At 44.2% G+C, this 24057-nt stretch overlaps 1 protein-coding gene across 2 annotated transcripts in view; it reads left to right on the forward strand.

The window, feature by feature from the left end:
• SPECC1 (sperm antigen with calponin homology and coiled-coil domains 1) overlaps nt 1–24057 on the forward strand; it is a 258533-nt gene that overhangs the window by 155329 nt on the left and 79147 nt on the right. The window contains exons 7-11 of one of the 2 annotated variants that reach the window (XM_023514043.1): nt 344–522; nt 12293–12438; nt 13522–13622; nt 19068–19149; nt 22709–22865. In XM_023514043.1, coding sequence (XP_023369811.1) covers nt 344–522; nt 12293–12438; nt 13522–13622; nt 19068–19149; nt 22709–22865 — 665 coding nt within the window. Of the gene's footprint in view, nt 1–343; nt 523–4865; nt 4970–12292; nt 12439–13521; nt 13623–19067; nt 19150–22708; nt 22866–24057 lie in introns of those variants that run through there. The other variant, XM_023514042.1, reaches the window with a different exon arrangement.

Below are 24057 nucleotides of genomic sequence, written 5' to 3' on the forward strand. Positions count from 1 at the left end.
GCTGCAGAGCAGATAAAGGTGAGGTGTGGGCCTGTGCAGTGGGTGGTAGCCTTCACTGCCATCTTCTGTAAGTCACCCCTCCTAGGTCTGGGTTATTCTCTCTGTCCTACTTTATCTTGGAACTTTTCCGTGGCTTGGGCTCTGAAACCATAAATTCTTGTTGGGTGAAAGTAAAATCAAAGCAGTTCAGTTCTAGGATGGAGAACTCTGATAATGTGAAGGTGCTTCCCACCAGTGCCTTTCCTTAGTTGTGAGACACCAGTGAAGCAGGTGCCTTCTGGCCATCCTACCTTGGTGATGGCCCCGAGGGTGCCTGACGCAGAGGGGACTCTGGCGTTTTCAGGAGGAGACAGAAGAGTGGAGGCGGTTCCAGGCAGACCTGCAGACGGCGGTGGTGGTGGCCAATGACATCAAGTGTGAGGCCCAGCAGGAGCTGCGCTCGGTGAAGAGGAGGCTGCTGGAGGAGGAGGAGAAGAACGCGAGGCTGCAGAAGGAGCTGGGGGACGTGCAGGGCCACAGCAGGTTGGTGGCCACGGGGCCGGCTCTCCCTGAGTCCGATGGGCACCTGGCTCGTGCTTGGCTTTTCACCTCGTCACTGTGCATGGGGCTTCCTTGTGGGACAGAACGCTTTGCGTCTCTCTGTGCCGGGTTCTGTGTTTCTTTCTAAGGATTGTCCACTACTGCCCCAGTAGCAACACCCGTCCAGGGCTTGGTCACTGCATTCTCTAGCATAAGGGGAGGCAGAACCCTCCACCTATGCCTGTAGGACAAATTCCTGCCAGGTGTCCTCCAGGTGTAAAGAGTGGAAGCCGTGTCTGGGGGGGTCGACCCAGCAGCACTGGCCAGGTACAGGACTCATTCCCACCAGCCCAGAGACAGGCCCCTTATTGGCAACAGCCCTGGGCTATTTTATTAAAAAGAATGAGGGTGGAAAGTATATATTTCACTGAGGTATGACGTTTCCTTCTGCTCTTGAGAACTACACAATGTATTAACCCAGAAACCTCTACCTAACAGCCACATGTAAGAGGAGGGTGTTCCTAAATGAGCTCAAAGTTCATTTTTATTTAACATTTAAGTGCTTTACAGACCAGATTATAAACAGTATTTTGGTCTTTAACTAAATTGATGTTATCTTTCCCCAATCAGGAATCAGTGTCCTTCACTTTGAGAGTCTTAGATATTAGAAAATTGTTTCTAAAGTCTCTCAAATACAAAATATAATCTTTAAAAATCAAATTTAGTGGTTTCTGAATTGTGCTCCGTACAGTTTACCCTAATTTGTACACATCTTTCAGGGTCGTTGCTTCTGAGCCTTTGGGTCTGAGGTTCTGTCATCATGAATTCCATGCCATTGGCAAGAATTGAGATTTCTTCTGAGAATTCTGTTTTGATGTTCCAATCAATCCCTCATTTCTTTGTTTATGACCTGTATATAAAATGGCCTCTAGAGAAAGATGACAGTCAGACACATAGCTAGTTCCATGATTCCCTCTTGAAAACTCAAAATCAAGATCATCATTTCATTTATTATTATCTTCTGAGTGACTAGAGCTGGGGGTGGTCTTGCTGTGTTGTCCAGGCTGGACTCAACTCTGGGGCTCAAGTGCTCGTCCACCTCAGCCCCCCACGCAGCAAGGACTGCAGGTGTGACCCCCACGCCCAGCACTGCCAGTCCTCTGTAGGCACACCTCCACCTCTGGCCACCGGAGCATGTGAGTTTTAAGTGAAGGCAGGAGAAAGGAAGACTGCGTTTCATGGTGTTCCCTGTGGAGCGACCATGAGGTCCTTCTGTTTGCTTTTGTGTTGCTTTTGTTTTTTCTCTGTCTCGATTCCATGTTAAATGTCTTTGGAAGAGGACTCGAGTCATAACCCACGTTGTTTCATATGTATGTTATTTTAACAATACGTGATAAAAGACACGTCCTGAGTTTCTGGAGTGGCCCTAAACAGGTTCTCCTATAAGATGTCGTATTTCTTATGTACATTCTAAGATACAGGCCAGACTATATGAATTGAGCCCTGATCTCCAGGAAATCTCTGTGTGCGTCCTGACAGCCTAGGACTCCGTAGACTATATCCAATGTCTTCAAATTTTAGGTCACTTTTTTTTTAACATAGAATGTTTCTTTTTTGATTTCCCAGTGATTTGCAAACCTACCTCCTCAGTCCAGCAGTTTAATCCTTTCTCACAAAAGCTTAGAACTGACACTGGTGAAAACACGACATAGTACGAAAATTAGGCATTAGAGTGTTTCGTTTCATGCCTGTCACTGGTGCGGCAGGTTCTTGTCTGATGTGGGCTTCTCTGGCAAGTTGCCCCCTCTAAAGAGCTGACTCGCTGATGGCTCAGCTGCCTCCTGAACCTTCCACACGAGCAAGAACTGAAACCAGCTCACACCCTCAGAGCTCCGGAAGCTGCCCAGTACACCCATGTGGGCTGCACAAGTTCTTGCCTGAGACTCAGTGTGACTTTGACAGTCACCTACTAAGAACTCAAAAGTCACTATTGGTTCAGCCACAGCCAAAGAACTTGCAGAACATTCTCTGATGAGGTCCTCCAAGCACAACTGAGAGAAGGTAAGAGCACCTAAAATGCACCGTAACCGAGGATGAACTTGGCACACATGGGCATCTGAGGGACTGTTATAGCCATGTAGATGGCAAATGAATTGCCTGGATAGGAATACAGATTATCATTCACTGCCAGAACTCAATAACTAAAACAAGTGGAATGTTCTTCAACTCATGAATGATCTTCAGTCCTGTTAGATTTCCAAAGATGTTTTTATTTCAGGGTCAGAATAACTGACCGGGTCAGAATAACTGACCTTAGGATCTATGGGAATGAAGGCTGTGCTTTAGCTTTGCCCTGGCCGGCAACGTCCCCTTCCCAGCCCTGCCGCCTCCTCCTGCTAAAGGAAGAGGTGAGAAGAGGCACTTCTCAAGGTGTGTTTAAGCTCTGCCACTCCGACTCGTTGGTTAGGTGGCCTTCCCATCTTGCTGGTCCATCCTCTGGGCCCCTCTTTCACAGGCATCTCCATATCTTAGCTATGGATTGTGGACCTGATGATTCTCTTCCAGAAATTCGAACAAGCTGATGTGTTTTTATGAAATAGTTCAGCCTTTTTGTTACGACAAGGGGGCCGCTTCTTCATCTGTGGCAACCGCGTCTTGCTCTGTAATCTGTGTCTTGCTCTTGTTCTGTAAACCTATCTTTCTCTTCCTCAGTAAACTTCATTTTGTGCTAAAAAAAAAAAAAAGTCTGTTTTCCCAGACACATAGATACATATAAACTAATGGATGAAACTCTGGCTTCCTCTAGTTTAGGACAGTTGAGAGAAAGGCTTTGAAATGAAAAGATCTTTTTCCTGAAAAGCTGAGTCCTGGAACCCAGCAGATACAGAGAAAGGCCAGTAGCTCAACACGAGAGGCCTCTTGTGACTCGGGCTCCTCCCTCACGCGGGGCAGGGACAGACCTATCCTTGATTTCTCTTGTTCTGAAACAGCAGTGCCATTACTTTCAGGGCAACTAACCTGATTCTTAACTGTGTTTATCATACAACACTAAAAAGTACCCTGGGGCGGTGCCTGCAGCTCAGTGGGTAGGACACCAGCCCCACATATCGAGGGTGATGGCTACAAACCCAGCCCCAGCCAAACTGTAACAAAAAAATAGCTGGGTGTTGTGGCAGGTGCCCGTAGTCCCAGCTATCACCTAAGCCCAGGAGTTGAAGGTTGCTATGAATGAGACTCTGTCTCTAAAAAAAAAAAAAAAAAAAGCATCCTGGAAAACATCTTAAAAAGAGATTGTTGATAACACTTAACACCTGTGGCTAATTAACTCCACCAGTTTCTGAAACGAAATGTCTTGAGATCCCAACTTGTTGGGCACTTCCGCCGGCTTCCTGCGTTGTCACCTCCCTGGAGTGAGCAGCATGGCGGCGCTTCTCACGCAGACTCTGCTGGAATTGGCTTCTAACCCGTGTGTGCGTGTCTGTGTCGCCCTGCGTCAGGGTGTGTGCCTGTGCACGCTTTATGTTGTTGGGCAGCTCTCATACCCACAGTGCCCAGCAGGTGTTCGTAGCTGCCGTGGAGAGGGGCCATGCGGATGCTGGACCTGGAGCTTCTCGGGTCCCTAACATCTTCCCCAGCACTCCTGCTGCACAGACTTTGGCAGGAGCCCCTGACCCAGGTGGAGGGACCAGGCGGTCGGGGGTTCCCAAGCAGTTTCTGTAAAGCCCTCACCGTAGCACCTATAGCAGCTGTCGCGGGCTCTGCCGTTTTATTTGGCCCTCAGTGACTGGGCCTCTTACTCCAGCAAGCACAGCGTTTGCGCCCATGCTACTTTTTTTTTTCATAGTTTAAATTATACTCATGCCATTAGCTGCATGGTCTATAATTCTAAACAGCTCTGCCTCCCCACTCCCAACCCCGTCTCTACAGACTTGCTTTGAAATGTGTGCACACAAACTTCCCTTAAGCCTTTAGGATTTTTAGGCTACAATAATAAAAGAAAAAGACATTTTTCCCCCTTGACAGTAGTGGGAAGGGTGTGCCTCCCTGTAGATTTTCAGGAGGCCCGGTGTCTGTCCTGGGCATCTCCCTCTGCCAGCTCCATACTTTGTGGGAGAAGTTTGGTGGAGGAGCCTAGGAAAGGCGTTTGAAGTCTCAGGCATTTTCTGTCTGAAAACGTTTGGCTTCCCCAAAATTAGAGCAGTAAAAATGGAAACACTTTGGCCCGATTCCAGATACTGGCTTTCTCTGTGGGACATGTAAGCAATTAACTTTGTGTTTGTAAACTAAGATCATGTTGCCTTCAGTAACTCCTTTACAGCCTCTCCCTCCCATTTCTATTTCCACAGCTCCATGGTCTCTGTCAGCTAGCAGAGCATGTGGTGGAAGACAGACAGCCCAGCCCTTGCCATGATTGGAAACTACAGCCATAACTAAGTGAAAGGGGGAATGTGTAGGGGAGAAATTACTCTTTATAAAGAGCTCAGCTGCCTCCTCATGACATGCCCTGTTTCACACACAGTGATTGCAGTCAAGTCTCTGCATGATCAAAGATGATCCTTCCCTCTTTTGTTTTCTTCTCAGAAGATTCATCAGTCTTTTATTTGGAGAATACAATGAAATTGTTTCGAAAAAACGAAATATAAGTCTTATGGGAAAAAAGTATATGCAACGGCGTAGCAGATGGGGCTGCTGGTAACGCAGCTCCTGCGTGTGGCCTGCTTTGGGGCATTTATTTCTACGCTTCCTTTTAAATATGGTTTCTGATAATCTTGGAATTCACGTTATTTCAGGCAAAACAGGAAGCCATCTGCATGATGCCTTATCCCAAAGAAGTTAAAGTTCTGCTTTCTTGTGTCAAGTCTTTATTGAGCCTTTTCAAGCTGGGTCTGACTCCATTACCTCATCTGAAACAAACCTCCACGAAGCTTTGGTTTGATTTCCAGAATCTGTGTTGGGTTAAACGTAAACAGGTGTTTCGTTGATAATAACGTGTGCACCTGATGAGTACGCACCAACAATGCTGATTGAAATGAGTTGAAAACTGATGAACCACAGTGACAACAGAAGCCTCATGGATAAAATTTACCCTGGAAACTTAGACTTTTAATGCAGAAGTATATGATTCCAAGTGACCTGGATCAACTTTTGGAAGTACATGTGAAGATCTGTGCCCAGTTGAGCAGCATCCGTCAGGCAAAAACCCACTGCAGCCGAGTGAGGAGCTAGTTGAGAGTGTGTGCAACGCAGGGCTGTCAGTACCTTGTCCAGAGGGGTAGACAGCGTTATTGTGTAACATTAAATAAAAGGAAAATTAGGAACAGGAAAGCTCTTCAAACTCAGGAAGATGTTTTAGAATACCAAACTGGATGGCAGAGAATCACTAGAAAAACGTAGCTTGGCGTAAGAAAGAAGAGATGTCAGTATCATCTGTGTAAAAATAATTCCAACATTTGGTAGAATTGTCCGAGTAGAATTGAAGTTTATATTCTAGGAGCTCTTTACCTTAGATTAAGAAGTGTTTACAATGATGTAAAATTTGTTTGCTGGGTGTTTTCAAACATGAACAATGAGCAAAATGCAACCTCTACTTAACGGCGCAGCTGCACTCATACCCTGTATTTTGATCTGTTTTTACTGTTGAGTATTTTTACCTGTAAGCCTTTATGAAGCACTAAATAAATATGTCATTATATAAAAGAGTCTGTTGCTTCATCTTTAACCCCTGGCTACGTTTCTTCAGGGCCTTTATGTTACTTTGTTCTAAATTTTTCAAGAATATAGTTTCAGAACTTGAAAGCCATGTCACATACCTAGAATTTTGAGGTAGAAACAAGCTGGGCTTTATAAGTTCCAGGTAGGATGTTGGCATGGAATATGACTGCAATTTTTAATGATGTCATTAAAAAAAAGAGGGCATGGAGCAAAACCACTAATTTTGCATAAATTAATTTTTAAAGCAAAACTCCAGGGTATCAGAAAATATAAATTTCGAAGTATATGGACTTTGAAGTCCAGATTTGTCTTACTGAAATTTAAAAATAGTTTGGTGATTTACTATATTTGATTTTTTTCTTAATTACGGAGTGATATTTAGGAATATTGGCAACAAAATGGTGATGTATGAAGAGAAATATTAATCTTTCTCCCCCTTTGTTACCTCCTCAGTAGGTAATCAATGTTAATAATGTGTACATTCTTCTTCTTCTTTTTTTTTTCTTTGGCCGGGGCTGGGTTTGAACCCACCACCTCCTGGGTTTGAGCCCCACCAGCATATGGGGCTGGTGCCTTACTCCTCTCAGCCACAGGCGCCACCCTACATTCTTCTTTATTTATATAAATATATGTAGTGTTCATTTTCTTTTTTTTATGTATAAAAATGGGATTATATCTTACACAGTACTCTATACTTGCCTGTTTTACTGGCTGTATCAGGGACGGCCTCTGGGTGGATTTCTGTAGGAGGGTGTGCCCTGGGATAGTAGGTTGTTGTCTTACTAATGCACCAAGGGTAGTAGGTTACTGTCTTACTAATGCACACCAAGGTTATATTTTCTAGGTATTTTTTCTTTATAGGTAGCGCTTTAAAAACAGTCTTTATATAGTCTTATACTACATATAGTTGTGTTTTAAAAATATGATTACTGTGTTAGAATATACACTTTTTTCTTTTGGATGTGGCTCTTTTTATTCCAGATAGATAGGCAGTGAAGCCAGCAGCATTTATTACCAAAACCATTCTTTTTTCCCCAGAATTGAAATCTCTTTACATTCTCTATTTTCATCTAGATTCAGAGAAACTTTGTTCCTTTTTCTTTTGAATTAGTTCTACTTTAAAGGATTTTAATGGGATCATTAGATTGCATATATATATATATATATTTATTTAAACCCAGTCTCATCTTTCAGCTGGGCACAGTGGCTCACACCTGTAATCCCAGCACTCTGGGAGGCCAAGGTGGGTGGATCACCTGAGCTCATGAGTTTGAGACCAGCCTGAGCAAAAGTGAGACCCCATCTCTACTAAAAATAGAAAAACTGAGGCAAGAGAATCATTTGAGCCCGAGTGTTGGAGGTTGCTGTGAGCTATGACGCAATAGCACTCTACCCAGGGTGACAGCTTGAGACTTCTGTCTCAAAAAAATAGTTATCTTTCATATATTTCTTTTCTATTTTATTGGATTTTACCGTAGGCGTATCCAGTGTCTAATTCTGTTTCCTGCAGTGTAGTTACAAATGCATGTTCTCCCTTCATTTCATGCTGTAAAGTAATCTTCTGGATCAGGGCTTGTTTCTGTTCATGACTCGCTCCTGCTTAGTTCAGAGGGCGTCGGGTCCTCAACGTGCTCGAGGTCAGTGCCTGCAGGCTGTACTCACCCCCTCCCACTTAGCCTGCTGAGGCCTAGAATCTACTCATATCTTAAACTAGAGGGAGGCTGGCTGAGGTACGTCCATATCATGTGCTGGGAGACACTTGCCGGAATGCCATGCAGAGTAGGTAGTGGGAGAAATTCATTGTTCAGTCTTTCCCCATTTGGTGGAACTGCAGTGCAGTGCCAGCTGCCTGGTCCACCTCTGCTTGACCAGTGGTCCATTTCAGGCCCTCACTGCAGGTCTTCCTGACCCGCCCTTGTCACTCCTGCCCCTTGTGCTGCATGCCCTCGGGGCCTCCAGTGTGGGGACATTAGTGGGGCTTTCCCACGACCTGTTGCCCCTGGGAGGGACCTGGGGTGGGGACATTAGTGGGGCTTTCCCACATCCCGTTGCCCCTGGGAGGGACCTGGGGGAGCCCTTGGCATTTTGTTGTCATTTCCTCCACTGATCTATCTCTAGCAGGAATCCTTCAAAGCCTAAATTGTGTAGATGATACATGGTACCCAGCTGCTAGATTTTTACCTTTGGTTTCTTTGATCTTTTTCAGTTGGGATTCGTAGATTAAGATGCTTGTGTTCAAATTGACATTTTATCCCATTTGTTTTTGTTGTTATATGCACTTACATTGAAATTTGAGAGTAAAATTCCGAAGATACTGTTTGACACCCGAGAAGCACAGTGCTTTATGGTTTCCGTCCCACATCACAGTGACACAAACTTCTTTTAGATTTGTGCAAAACAAGAAATATTTAGAGAAAATTGCATTCCAGGTAAGGGCACAGAATGAGCAAAGGCAGAGGCGACTTGGAAGGAACAGAACTTCGGGGAGCTGGGCATGCATTCCACAAGCTGGCGGAGCAAGGGGTGGTGGGAGTGAACCTGGAGGGCCAGGCAGGGCAGAGCTGGGCTTCATTGCTTCCTTCACTTGGTCAGGAAAGAGCCTGGCAAGGTAGAAGCCTGAGGTCCATGTCCTGTCCTCTTTACAAATAGTAACTGCTGGTTGTGAAGGTGATGGTCATATGATGCAATGTCTCCCAAAAAGAGTTAACGTTTGAGTCCTTTAAAAATCGTTATGTACGAGAGTTCACTCGTGCTTGGAGCAAAGTAGATGACAACACCAAGTCGTGTGTTGAGAAGTAAAGGCTGCAGAGAATCACCAACCTTTGGATACTTTATTCAGTAACCAAACAAGGAAATCAACAAATCAGAAAGATGCAATAAAAATCTTAAAGGAAAAAGTAATTACAGACACATATGTGTCTATATGATTAAATTGTAACATAAAACACGCAAGAGAGGTATCATCAGTGAGGGGGTCGTGCGTCTTGCTGTGGCCCGTGGGGACACCACCTGTTCATGTGTGTCCCCTGCCATGTGTTCACGCACCAGCATCTGGCCACCAGCTGTCATTCTCAGGTTGGGTTACCCCCTTGTAAGAGCAGATTATTGCATAAGAACACTGAAGTAAATATTGGTAGTATTTTTTCTTAAATAATATGTTTTACACAGGACACTCATGCTGTATAGAAAGGCATGACCAGGCAAAGCTGGATTTGTATCCCAGAGTCACCATTTATAGGCCATGTGACCTTTGTCAAATTTTCCTCTAAAATAGGGGATAATGATACATGGGGGGTTGTGGAAAATTAAATTTGATAATGTTTTTAAGACACATGGTGTAGTGCCTGCCATATACATTAGAGTCACATTTATTTTGATGAAATTATTATTATTATAGTTTCGTGTGCTGGGAACAGGTGAAAAATATGCGTAATTTTTGTTGTTTTAAATGTGGCCCCTAAACATACAACATTTATTTCGTCTGAGATGAAACAGCAAACTGTTAAATGCTGCCGGGAAAACTAACTCACTGAGACGGTGTGTATGTTTGTATATAGTTGTGTTTACAAAGCCACGTAAGCTGTGCTTGGGGGTAACTGAAAGGATTTTCAAGGCTTATTTGACTGTGTATAATAGGTTTTTATATTATGAGCTGACTTTAGAACCTAATGTTAGCCTTAGAGGGAGGTGATAGCTGGACTTAAACAAATATTTAACCAGTAGTATTACCTTGCAGTTTTCCCCTTATTCAGTGTATTTGCTAAGATATAGCTGGCTGTATGTGTAAATATCTCTTAATAGCCTTTATAGAATATAGAGGTTTTTTCCTTCGTTGAAATAGAGTAAATATAATACTTCATTTATTCCTGGGGCTGTTGCTAGTTGATCCCAAATAATTTGACGACAGGCTGATGTAAGGAATTTCAAGCTTATTTATGAGCGAGGTATACAGATAAAGCCAACAGTATTCCTCATAACCGTGTTCTGTGGTTTTTCAATCCAGGCTTTGTTTTGTGAATCCCTCCTATGTGCACACACAAGTCACTGTGACATAGCACGGTGGGTATTGAGTGGGTATTTCCCTAATCTGTTTAATAATGCAGCGTTTTCTCAGACTGACTCTGCTGTTCTAGCCAAGCAGACTGCGTTTGAAGTATTGTCTTTGGGTATCTGGAGGCAGAGGTGTGGGGAGTGGATTCTGTGTGCTCGCTAGTTTCCTGTGAAGTTTAAATGAGTCTATTAATCATCTGATATTCTGAAGCACGGAGAAACTTAGATGATGACATGGAATACCCCTGCAGAATGTAGGATTCATCACTTTATTCATATAAAATTGCCAAAGAATGAGATGAAAATGAGTTCTTTAAAATGATCTTCCTCAGAGGTCTTTTGGTGCTGAGTCACATAACCAGACAAATAAGGTGCCCACACCGTCTGCTGGTGACCCTCTTGAGAACGCATGGAATGGCCATAGGGAGTCTTCTTTTCTACTCAGACCTGGCCTGTTCCTTCTCTTTCCACATACTACCACCTGATCTCATACTTCATACTGCTTATAACATAAAGGGAAACACATGAAAACCAGTTCTTCTCAATAAAGCTACAAAAAATGTTTTTAAACCCATCCCCCTCCAAATTGTGAAATGCTCGATAGTTTCTTCTGAAGAAATTTTCAGCTTTCTGATGTTATTTCCGCTCACAGCAAGGGCCTGTGGGGTGAAGTGTGTAGGGCAGGGTGGTTTAAGTGTTTTAAGTTCTGTTTCACTGAAATTTCTTCTACTCATGCTGATTACAGAGCAATAGAAGAAAGAGTAGAGAATTAAGGACAAGTAAGTTCAACCTCAGAAGCTTGTGAGTAGCTAGATTAATTTCAGAAAGATCAGTAAATAAATATTTTAAACTTCCCCTGACCTTACAAAAATATACTTCCAGAAACATTCTGTTTGAACTATTCTCATAAATCAGTCATCTTGCAAAACAACCTCGGCAATCTGATATAATAAAAAGAACAGTGATTTAGCAATCAGAAGATTGGGAGTTCTTATCTTGGCTCATTCACAGGGAGATTAAATGTCATGCTGAAGTCCCCTAGACAAGAAAGCCTTGCAGGAGAGGACTGAGTCAGACGGTCTGTCCTAACAGACTTTCCATGAGTCTGTGCTTGAATTTAGAAACTGCAGGAAGAGGAGCAGACCAGGAAGTTTGGGTGAGAGTGAACGTCCTGCCGTGTGCAGAACTGCAGTTTATTCTATAGGATGGTGACCACGTGCCAGTCTCAACTCTCAGAGGGCAGAGGGGTGTGGGTCAGGATTCCGTTGCTTGTAAAATCACACCCTGCTCAGCTCGGGTGGAAAGCTGTGAACTGGCCTGCAGAATTGTTGGGAGGGCTGAGCTTCCAGGAGCAGCTCCCAAAGTCCCAGTGCAGAACTGGATCACCCAGAGGAGCCTAAAAATCAGGAAGGTGCTGCCCCAGCTGGAAAACTGCCATCTCTGCTGCCATCCAGGTCAGCACAGCAAATGCCCTGTGCGCTCTCTCGATTCCCACTTCAGATCTCGCCCAAGTTTTTCTGATTGGTGGAACTTAAATCACGTCTGAAATTCTACCTGTAGGAGAGTCGTGAGAGTTCATCTTTCAGGCCTCTGTATGCTGCATGGGGTTTCGAGCACATGTGGACAGACACCATAGACAGTCAGCCAAACATTTATGGCAAACAGCATTTTGGTTTGCAGTTTACAGAATAGCCACACGTTTTTTACTTAGAGCGAATGTCTAGACATTCTACATACAGGGCGGCCATAAAGTTCATGTGCAATTTTAAAATAACACACAAACTTTATGGCCACCCTGTATATAGTATTTCTGGCTATTTCCTTAAGTAGAATCTCTTGAAAATTGAGAAAATTCCCTAAAGATACAAAGCTGATCCAGAACAGGATTTTAAATTTAGTGTTCTCCTTCCAGCTTTGTTTATTTTCTCTACATCTGTGTCTCCATCTGTGTGCGTTCCCCCCCCGGGCACACCCTCCACCTTTTCAATCTGATTTGCTCTTTACCATGCAGAGCTGTGGATGAAGAGCCAGAGTCCTCCGAGGTTGATGCTCCTGGCCGGTGGCACGGTATCCACGTTAACAGAACGCCTCCGACGCCCTCAGAGTCTGCAGCCACCGTTAAGTCACTTATCAAGTCATTTGACTTGGGCCGACCAGGTATTTACTCATTCTTGCCCATAACCAAAGCTCCAAAGACTCAGCCCAACATATCAAGCCTATCTCTACTTCATGACGCCCCAAGTTGACACAAGTGCCAGGGCTTTCTCTAGACCACACGTGTGCAGCCACAGAGCAGGAGCTGGGCTGCGGCTGCAGGGAAGCAACAAGAAAGACTCTGGCCCGTAGGTGACACGAACATACCTCCTCTCCCTCCATCTCGTCCTCCCGCCAGTCCTCCCTTGCCACTTCCTTTTCCTCCTCTCACAGCCATTAAGTTCAGGTCACTACTCTTTGCCTTCTTCCCATCTCATGGGAATTAGGAGAGTCACCTTGTCTCCTGGGAAACGAGGTGTCGACCCCTGCTCGGGCCTCTGATGGGACCCCTTGCTGTCACATCTTGCCAGGTGCTGCTGTGCTGTGTTCTTTCTGGGCTCACCTGTGACCACCTGTGCTCATCTGTCACTCCTGACTGCGGTGCATTCCTAGCTTTTCCTGGAAATGCCTAGCTGACTCTCGGTTCCCCTTATATGCGAAAAACGCTCTTCTATACTTTATCCCTGTGCTGTGCACACATCAGTAAAGTAAGTAGGAGAAACAGAGTGTCATCCACACTGACAGGGTCTCCCTGCCTTGACCAGAGGCGCCGTGGTATTGGGAAACTGTGGTAAGAGCTAGTCCTAGAACGCACCTGGTTATCTCTGCTGAAATCATTTGCAGCTGAATTAGATAAGACTCCACATGTTGAAATCCATGAAAGCTCAGCCAGTTACTCTATGGAGATGGGAAATGGATTGAGACTGATAGTTTGTACAAGAACGTCCCTGTTTTTCCCTCTCATTGTGCTTCATTACATATGCATTTTCTCTTCTCCCGGTTTTCCAACATTGAAGACCTACCTTCACGCAGCTCACTCCTTCTCACTCCCCAGTCCAACTCCAGTCCACAGGGGAAAAGGCCAATAGTGGAAGGGTCACACTGGGACGCTTCTTACGTCACCAAAAACGTGCAACAGATCAGGACTATGATTTGCTATTTTGAACTGGAACAATGCATAAATGTTCCCATTCCCTTTCTTGGCAGGTGGAGCTGGACAGAATATTTCTGTTCATAAGACCCCGAGAAGTCTGCTGAGTGGAATACCCGTGAGGACGGCCCCAGCCGCTGCTGTCTCTCCAATGCAGGTCGTATAAGCCATAGAAAGAACCACTGTCATGGTCTGTGGTCTGTCCCTCTGGGTGTTTTTCTTTTTCTTTTTTTTGAGACAGAGCCTCAAGCTGTGGCCTTGGGTAGAGTGCCATGGTGTCATAGCTCACAGCGACCTCCAATTCCTCAGCTTAAGCGATTCTCCTGCTTAAGCCTCCCAAGTAGCTGGGAAGACAGGCGCCTACCATAATGCCTGGCAATTTTTTGGTTGCAGTTGTCATTGTTATTTGGCAGACCCAGGTTGGATTCGAACCCCCCAGCTCTGGTGTATGTGGCTGGCGCCTTAGCCGCTTGAGCTACAGGTGCCAAGCCCTCTGGGTGTTTTTCTTTACACATATGAATGTGTGTGTAGAGAGAGAGTGCATGTGTCTGTTTTGTAAATTGCATCACACTACACATTAATCTGATGCTTCGTTCACTCTTTCCTCGGAATGTAAGCTCTGTGTGGGCAGGGATTTTTGTTTTCTTTGCTTGCTATCATATCTCTTGTCTAGAACAGCGGCTGGCACGTAGTCGTATCATAGTACAAGTTCAACAAATATGTGTTGATAGAATGAAGGAATATGTTAGAAACATCTTTAAATGTCAGTATTTGGAGAAATAACTCCTATTTTAAAGGAGTATAATATATGGTGATTTATTTAGCCACCCTTCCATTGATGGATAGGTTGTTTTAGATTTAAGTTATTATAAAAACAGTACAGTGAAGATCCTTGTGCACATTTTGCCCCTGTCAGGACCTGTTTCTGGATAAGGGGCATTAAGTTTCATTTGTAAATATCAGAACCACTGTAGTTAAGCAGAAAGGAATTTAATACAGGGGACTTGGAACTTTGAAGGGCTGGAGGAAAAGTCTCCAGTCTGCACAGATTTTTCAGGAAAGGTTCCTAGAACATCTCAAAGGTGGCCCATTAAAGGAGCTTTTATTTCTGTGAGAAATCAGGAAGGCTTTGTCTAGCCAATTGCCAACACCTCCCATTTCTGTCCAGATCTAGATTGGCTCAGGTCCACACTGCAACACGTGCAGTCCATCCAGCAGGACATGTGCTCTGGGCCCTGCCTGTATCACCCAGAAAGCTGTGGGCTCAGACACCAGAACCTCGACTCCCCTCCACAGAAAAGCAAATGCCTCATGGCCACAGGTGCCTGTCGGAGCTGCAGAAGGGCCCCTCTCACTCCCATGTGCAGCCAGGTCTGCGAGTGGCCTTTCTGATGGGAGCTACAGGCTTTAAGGGAGTTTGGCATATAGACCCTGTAGCTTTCCAGGCTCATGTAATCTAGTACGTCACCCTACAGAGAGACTAGAAGGGAGTTGAGGGCACCAGTCCAGAGATCTGCCACAGATGTGTTGCTAGACAAGGGACAGGATTTTTGGTGTCCTGGGAAGTTGAATAAAATGCCATTTTCTCAGAAGTTCGACAGTATAAATTTTGAGGATTGAATAAATGAATAATAAGTATCTTGCTTCCTCTGTCAGTAAGGGGAGCACTTCTTCACGGTTACAGGCCTTTTATGTGTTTTGTGTGTGTGTTTATGAACACTTACACACTGAGCCTGTTTTTCTTTTGAGGTATTGGTCTTCTTTCCACTTGTCGGACATCTTGACATACGATGCTTTGTTTTCATATGTAGGGTATTTTCTCTGTTTATAATTACCTTTTGCTTAAGAGAAAGTTTACATTTTTATATTCAATGTTTTCCTTTACAACTTTAAGGGTTTTTGTTTCCTGCTTTAAAATTATATTATTACATTATTAAAATATCCTTTAATATCTTCAAGAAGCCTTTTATTTGTTTAGACTTAAAATCCATAGAAATGTGGGTTTGGATTTAGGTAATCTTCCCCTATCTAAACTACCTTCTAGAGGCAGCAGTAAATACTCTCTGGAGGAATATTACATCATCTAGAATTTCAAATTATATATATATTTTTTTCAAATATAGGGTCATAAAGAAAAAGAAAAAAAAATATCAGGCATACAACTAGAAAATCCCAAATGATAAAAAACCAAGGTAAAAAAAAGGCCCTAGAAATAGACACAGGAGGTGCAGATTTTGCTATTATTAGACATGGACTTGAAAACAACTCAGATTAATTTAATCAAAAAAACCCAAATGACAAGGTGGAGAATTTCATCAGAAAACAATAATCTATTAAAAAAAGAATCCATTAGAAATTCTATAACTTAAAAATAAAGTACCCGAATTAAAGGTTCAACCAAGTTTAGCTGTAGATATTTCTTCTGACATGTTTTCAGTTCTTTAAGCCTCTTTTAAAGAGAGTAGAAATATCTTAACTGAAGCACAGAGAAAAAGAAAGAAAGAGAATGAAGAAAAGGCTGTAAGTGACATACAGGTGGAGTGAACAGGTCTCATGCGTAATTTGGCTCCCCCCAAAGGAGGAAAAAAAGACAGGGCAGAAGCAGTATTTGGAAGAGATGGTCCAATAATTTCCTAAACTCATAAAAGAAGTCCAGCCCCAGATTCTAGAAACAAAGTGCCCCAAGCAAGGTAAGATAGCTACACCTTAGACACGTGGGGTTAACACTGTTGGAAACAAAAGAGAAAGCATTCTAAAAGCACCCAAAGGAAAAAGACTCCTGGATGTCAAAGGAGCAAGAGCAAAATTGGCAGCTGCCCTCTCAACCAGGGTGGGAACGGGAGAGGGGGGCATGGCGGGATGTGGAGAGAAGGTGACTGGGGTCACCTTCTCAGGGTTCAGCACCGGCTGAAGACATTCTTTGAAGGTGAATGGAAAAGAAACTTTCAGTCAAAGAGTTTCAGTAGCATACTTACAGAGAAGAGGCTATTAAAAGAGGTTCTGTGTGAAATTTGTTCTTTTAAAGACTTAAAATTAATGAACCTCTGATAAGACTGCTACAAAGAAGAGGCAGAAATGACCTATGTCAGGAATTTTAAAAGAGGTACAGCACTAAAGATCCCCCAGTTTTTTTGTTTTTTGTTTTTTGTTTTTTGAGGTAGTATCTCACTGTGTCATCCCAGCTGGAGTGCAGGGGGCTCATCACAGCTCCTTGCAACCTCCAGCTCCTGGGCTCCAGTGATCCTCCTGCCACGGCTTCCCAGAGGGCTAGGATTACAGGCCACCGTTCCCGGCTCCCCAGTCATGAAAGCAATGATGAGAAGATATTTATAAATTACTACTTTGTGATAATAAATTACATAAAGTTGATGAAATGGTCAAAATTTTAGAAAAATGTAACTTAAGAAAGTGACATAAGAAAAAGTAGTAGAAAAGTATCAATGCTCTGTAATTTAAATCTTTTCTTCAGAGGAAATGCCAGGCCCAGCTGGCTTCAGCATGAAACTTCTCAGACATTTAAGGATGAAATAATGTCAATCATACATGAATTCATAGAGAGGAGAAAAAAACCAGATGAAGGGATAAATCTTCTCATCATTTAAAGACGCCAGCATAGCTTTGATAATGAGTTCTAGCAAGGAGATTAAGAAACATAAATGGTAGGCTTGATGTCCATAACACAGTGATTATGGCGCTGGCCATATACAGCAAGGCTGGCAGGTTCGAATCTGGCCCAGGCCTGCTAAAACAACAATGACAACTGCAACAATAACAAAAATAGCCGGACGTTGTGGCTGGCGCCTGTAGTCCCAGCTACTTGGGAGGCTGAGGCAAGAGAATCGCTTAAGCCCCAGAGTTTGAGGTTGCCGTAAGCTGTGATACCATGGCACTCTACCCAAGGCGACAGCTTGAGACTATCTCAAAAAAAAAAAAAAAAAAAAATCATATAGTCCTAGGTCCTCTAGAAGAAAGAATTCTCCAGAAACTCCTAAATGGCCCTGCTGTTACATGGGCACACTCAGATGTCCCAGGCTATTCATCTCCACATTATTCCTAGTACTAATATCAAAATCAATACCAATACCAATGTGAAGAGAGGCTAGACTCTAATCTGATTGTTCTAAATGAATTTAACTTGTTTAATCTTCCCTGCAGCCCTCTGGCGTATGCTGTATGCACTATCAGTATCATCGCCACTTTATAGATAAAGAACTAAGTAACCCAGAGTCACACCGCTGGGAGGTAGTGGTCTGGCTCCAGCACCATGCGCTGCAAAATGGTATACAAAATAATATAATGTCATGATAACATTTATGTTTTTATTTAAAAAGGAGGATTTTATTAAAGTTGCTTTTTTAATTTTTTTTTTTTTTAAGAGACAGAGTCTCACTTTGTCAGCCTCGGTAGAGTGCCTTGGCGTCGCAGCTCACAGCACCCTCCAGCTCTTGGGCTTAGGTGATTCTCTTGCCTCAGCCTCCTGAGTAGCTGGGACCACAAGTGCCTGGCTATTTTTTTGTTGCAGTTTGGCTGGGGCCAGGTTTGAACCTGCCACCCTGTGTATATGGGCCGGCGTCTACCCACTGAGCCACAGGCGCCGCCCTAAAGTTGCTTTTTAATGATATACTCACTAGCATTGTGAAATGCTTTGTTTTATGGGGGGTAAAAACATCCCCTGAGCTGCTATAAACACAGTATGGCAGCCCAGGCCTTGCATGACTGAAACTCCGTACCCTTGAACACCTCCCCATCTCCCCGTCCTCTGCTCTTCAGCAGCCACGGTCCTGGTTCCTGCTTCTGTGCGTCTGTGCTGTAGACGCTTCAAAGTAAGCGGGACCGCACGGCCTGGCCCCATGACTGGCTGATTTGACCTACCACAGTGTCTTCAAGCTCATTCATGTCGTAGCATGTGACAGACTTCCTTCTTGTTTAAGGCTAATATTCCAGTATTTGGGTACACCACATTTTTCTGTATCCACTCATCCTTCGATGGACATTTAGATTGTTTCCTCCTCTTGGTTTTTGTGAATAATGCTGCAGTGAACAGGACAGTGCAAATCTCTCTTTGAATTCAGTCCTATCTTCAGCTTTTTTGGATAAATACCTGGAAGTGGGATTGCTAGATCACATGGTAGTTTTATTTTTAAATTTTTGAGGCACCTCCACACTGTTTTCCACAATGGCTGCACCATTGTGTGTTCCCACCGGCAGCACACACAGGTCTCCGTCTGTCCACCTCCTCACCAGCGTTTGTTATTTTCTGTTTTGGTGATGGCCTTCCTCACAGGTATGAAGTGGTGTTTCACTGTGGTTTGGTTTGTTAAAACACAGTTCCTTTACACATGTCCTTGTGTGTACAGAGAGTATTCCAGGAAGGAGACCCACAGAGCTGACCAGTAATTATTACTCCCGGGGACGAAGGGCTGGTGAAAGCGACTTTCTTTTTACTACTTGCCCTTTTTAATACCTACTTAAATAAATAATTTTAAAGCTCTCTCAGTGATTCTACTAATGCCCAAGAACTGATGCACTGCATGCCCCCAGTGTGTGTACTCTTGCTGGCGTCACAGGCTCACCGGGCTCCTGTGCCCTCTGGTTTTTGCAGAGGCACTCGACGTACAGCAGTGCACGGCTGGCCGGCAAAGGAGCCACTCAGCGCCTGGAGCTTCCTGACCTTCCCCTCTCAGGTAAACTTCCTAAAATGGGAAATACTTCTGACTTATTTTGTGTGTGCTTTGTTTCTTTACAAGAAACTGAGCCTAGAAAAATAATCAGTGGCATTTATTCCAAGCAATGTCAACCCCTAAATGCATGAGTCTGGGGCTTTAGGTTCACTAGAGCTCCCAACAGAAGGGAAAGGTGCCTCTTGCCAGTCGCACTCACCAGTGTGCTTGTGCTGGGCCAAACTTGGGGTTTGGGGTTGTTTTTTGTTTTTTTCTTGTTCTTTCGCCTAGCTAGAGTGCAGTGGTGCCATCACAGCCCACTGCTACCTCTTGAGTAGCTAGGACTACAGGTGTGCCACTATACCCGGCCAAGTTTTTGGTAGAGACAAAGTCTCTATGTTGCTCAGGCTAGTCTCCCAAATCCTGGGCTCAAGTGACCCACCTGCCTTGGCCTCCCAAAGTGCTGGGATTACAGGTGTGAGCTAGTTGCTGTTCTTGCTTATCATACTTGCTGTCATGCTGGTGCTGACGGCCACGGGGGGTGCTCGAGGGGGTACTGCCTCCACTGCTCCCCCTCTCTGGGCTCTGCTTTCCAAGACAGAAATAATCCCTCCGCCCTCACAGGGTCACTCCAAGGCTTCAGTTAGTACATCCATGTGCTCAGGACATCCATGTGTGGCAGGCCCTGGGGGGGTGTCTGCGTTGGCGCCTGGCCTGCTCTCCTCCGCCAACCCAGATCACGTGCCCAGAACTGCAGAAGCAAGAGCATGGCGGCCAGGCAGAAAGCAAAGGTGTCCAGAATATGCCCCTTAGAGACCATGTGTGTGTATCTCTGTGGTCACCATTAGGAAATAAAAACGATACAAACATTGAATGAACTATTTACTGGTGCCCATAGGAAGGACAGACCGCCAAAAACCTAGATCATATACACAGAAATCCTTTTGTTTTTAAGCACAAAAAAATTTCTACATGGTGATATGGGTGAAGAGAAAATGAACTGTACTTCTGGGTGACAGTCAAACAGTCAGGCTCGTCCTTAAAATGTGGCAGTTGTTTCTATGAGGCGTGTTTTCCTGGAGAATCTGGCTTTCATTTTCATGGCATTGAATGAGAATTTTAGACTCAGATAAACACTGACATTGAGAAATTTAGAGGTGATCTTGGCCCATTCCTCAAATTTTACATGTGAGAGATTTCAGGCCTTACAGAGATTAAGTGACTTATCAGAGGCCACACTGATTCGGGGCAGACCTGGGCAAGATGTCTCCTTGTTCTTTCTGGCAATGAGGCAGGTGATGGTTCTGTGATTAGCAGCTTCATAAGAAGCATTGAAAGTTTGTGTAGGACTTGAGGGTGGCGCCTGTAGCCCAGTGGTTGGGGCACCAGCTGCATACACTGGGGCTGGCAAGTTTGAACCGAGCCCAGGCCTGCTAGACAACAATGACAACTCTAACAAAAAAATAGCCAGACGTTGTGGTGGGCGCCTGTAGTCTCAACTACCTGGGAGGCTGAGGCAAGAGAATTGCTTAAACCCAAGAGTTTGAGGTTGCTGTGAGCTGTAACACCACAGCACTCTACCCAGGGCCACAAAGTGAAACTATGTCTTAAAAAAAAGAAAAAGACAGTTGATATAGGACTTGAAGTCCTCGTAGTGGCTTCCAGGAAGAAAGCAATGATGACCAAAGACCAGTGGGTCGTCTAAAGTCAGAAGAAAAAACCGAGAAGGGGCAAAGTGGAGACGGAGAGAGAGGAGAGTGCTGGATCCTTCTGGGAGGCAGGTCTGCGCTGAAAGCCGCCTCCGCTGCAGTCTCCATATTTATTACGTTTGTGACATGGGGGAAAACTTGCTTATGTGCGTGGTGCTGGGGGACCTTTTTCAAAATTTAAATTGTGATAGAACAGATAAAAGTTATCATCATATCCACTTTCAAATGGAGAAGGTGAGCTTTGTGATCATAATATTTGTTCTTGAAATAGTTGTGTCTCCTCTCGGTCCCACCAGCTGTCGTGCAGAGCAGTGTTTCCTACCCTTTATCTCATACTTGAACTTCAGTTAAACTTCTGCGGCACACTTAAATTATATTGATCAGAAAGGGTATACTTACTCTACTTGGAACTTCTTTCAAAATAATTTAATTAAATGATCTGTGAAGATTTTTGTGGCACACCTAAGACCCTCTCACAGCACACCGTTGAAAATCACTGGTGTAGAGAAACCATTCTTTTAATCGCCACAACAAATCCTGGAGCCTAGACCACAGCAGCTATTGCTCTGAAGTAAACACCCCACTGACAACACTCCTCACTTACCCACCATGGGGCACCTGTCTGCTTAAATGATTCTATTTACTGTAATAATTAAAAAAGAGGATTACATGGTGAAAATTGCTTGCGTCCAGCAATTTCGAGCCGTTGCTTCCCAACCCTGAGGTCATCAGAGGCTGCAGAGGCAGGGATGAGTGGCTGTTTTTGTTGTTCTCTTTGGTCCTGTCAACACTGTTTTTCTCTGCTGTTTAGAGCTGAGTGGCCTCACCCCCCCTTCACCACCTATAATTGGTGCTATTAACTGTGGAAGTTTTGTTTTCTTCCATGACTGTTTGTGGGTCACAGGAGGCAGCAGTGGGCTTGGCCTGGTCCCTGGCTGTCCTGCAGCTTCAAACAAGATACTTAGTTCTCCAAACGCCAGGTTCCTCTGTAAATACAGACTAGACGATCTTGAAATTTTTCTCTTGTTCTCTACTCTTATAGTCCTTTAAAAGATATAATCTGGGGAGGCATAGTACTGCTCGAGAGGCTGAGACAGGAGGATCCCTGGAGCCCGAGTCTGAATGCAAATCCAGCCTGGGCAACGCAGTGAGACTGTGAAAAAAAGAGAAAGAAAGAAAGAAATGTCCTCGGGGGGGATGCAGCCCAGTTCCTTACCTGTTTTGACTCAGATTAATATAACACCAGAAAGGAGCTTCAACAGACTTATTTTTACTTATTTTTTAGTTAGCCACACCCTATGATTGGACCAGCCTTTCTCTTATAAAATAGCTGTTCTTGGTTCCCAGCCTTTTGTTGGCTGCTGGCTGTGACATCTCCAAGTTCTCTCTTAGATATCTATTGACTTAAACAAAACATGTTACCTGGGAATGGGGCTGGCTTTGTGAGCGCCTGCATAAGACCCTTCGAAGGGCCCATGCTTGGTTTAATGCTCTGGTGACACTGTCTTGAAATTCATCTTAAGTTTTTTTTTTTTTTTTTGCAGTTTTTGGCTGGGACTGGGTTTGAACCCACCACCTCCAGCATATGGGGCCGGCACCCTACTCCTTGAGCCACGGGTCTCTCCCAATTCATCTTAAGTTTTAGACAAGGGCCCAATCTGTCACTAGGCCCTGTAAATGATGTGGTTGGTTCCACCCAGAGAATCCTTTCTAGAAAACATCATCTCTCTATTTGCATTTTTATTACTTTAGAAAGAGTGTGTGGGTGTCTATTTGAGCTTGAGAATAAAATGAGAATTCTATTCTACTGGGGAATAAAGTAGGATGACAAAATTTCTCTCCCTTGGAAACTGGTGGTTATATTGTTCACACAGATCTTCTAAAGGGAAGGGCTGAGGACCTGAAGCCAGACCCTTACCTCCGGAAGAGCCCCTCACTCGAGTCTCTGAGCAGGCCACCCTCTCTGGGCTTTGGGAACTCAAGACTGCTGAGTGCCTCCACTGGGGGGCTGAAACCACAGAGTAAACTCAGGTACCATGTTTAAAACAGTAAGAAATAGAGAAACAGTGGGCTGATAACCTTTTGTTCTTCCTTCTGTTTTATCCCATATGGTCAGTTTACCAATATTTCCTGAAGCGTGATTAAGGTGCAGCACCTGGCTATGAGGGGTCTACAAGGCAGCGGCGGCAGGCAGCATGGGATTGCAGCCACTGACTGGCAGGGTTGTTAGCTGGATCACGAAGTCTAGAGAGGAATGGCAGCTCTGCCAGGGCATGTAAAGGTGCCACTGTGAGCGAGCTATGGAACAGGGTTCAGGAAGCAGGGAGCAGTTCTTGTGTATGGGCCAGACTGCGGGCTCCGTGAGGACAGGGACCAGGCCATGTGCAGAAGACTCTCTGTCAGCATTTGGGGGTGGATGGATGGATGACTAGGGCATTACAGTGGGAAAGGTAGGTTGGAAACTTATTGCAAATAGTCTTCATTGCTAAGAAAGACTTTTTTTGGTTTTTTTTTTTTTTTTGAGACAGAGTCTCACTTTGTTACCCTCAGTAGAGTGCTGTGGCGTCACAGCTCACAGCAACCTCAAACTCTTGGGCTTAAGCGATTCTCCTGCCTCAGCCTCCTGAGTAGCTGGGACTATAGGCAGTCATCACAACCCCCATCTTTTTGTTGTTCCTGTTGTTATGCGGCCGTCACCCTAGCCGCTGAGCTACAGGCACCAAGCCATAAATACTTATTAAGGTAGATAGATCAATATACAAAATTGGCTACTTTGTAAGTAGCAGCTTTGTAATATTATAATTACCAATGTGGGTATTTTAAAAGGATTTGTGAAGTCTTATATCTTTGGGTGTAGCCTGGACTTGGACCCAAACAGATGAAGTCATATGTTTCAGAGGTTTACTATAAAGCCCCAGATATTACATATTGACCTGTTTATGTGCAAGAGATTCAAATAAACAAAAGAGGCGTTAGGACCACAATTAGTGCTATTCTGAAATCAGCCTTTTACTTGTGGCAGAAATGCACACATAAGGCTATGCATATTTTAATGTCCTGTTGGTATTTTATCTTTCATTGTGACAGGGCAACTTAGTAAAGATAATTTCTTTTTTCTTTTCTTTCTTTTTTTTTTTTTTTGTAGAGACAGAGTCTCACTTTGTCACCTTCGGTAGAGTGCTGTGACGTCACAGCTCACAGCAACCTCCAGCTCTTGGGCTTA

This window comes from Otolemur garnettii, unplaced genomic scaffold (assembly GCF_000181295.1).
Source record: "Otolemur garnettii isolate 467f Iridium unplaced genomic scaffold, OtoGar3 scaffold00046, whole genome shotgun sequence".
Classification (NCBI taxonomy): domain Eukaryota; kingdom Metazoa; phylum Chordata; class Mammalia; order Primates; family Galagidae; genus Otolemur; species Otolemur garnettii.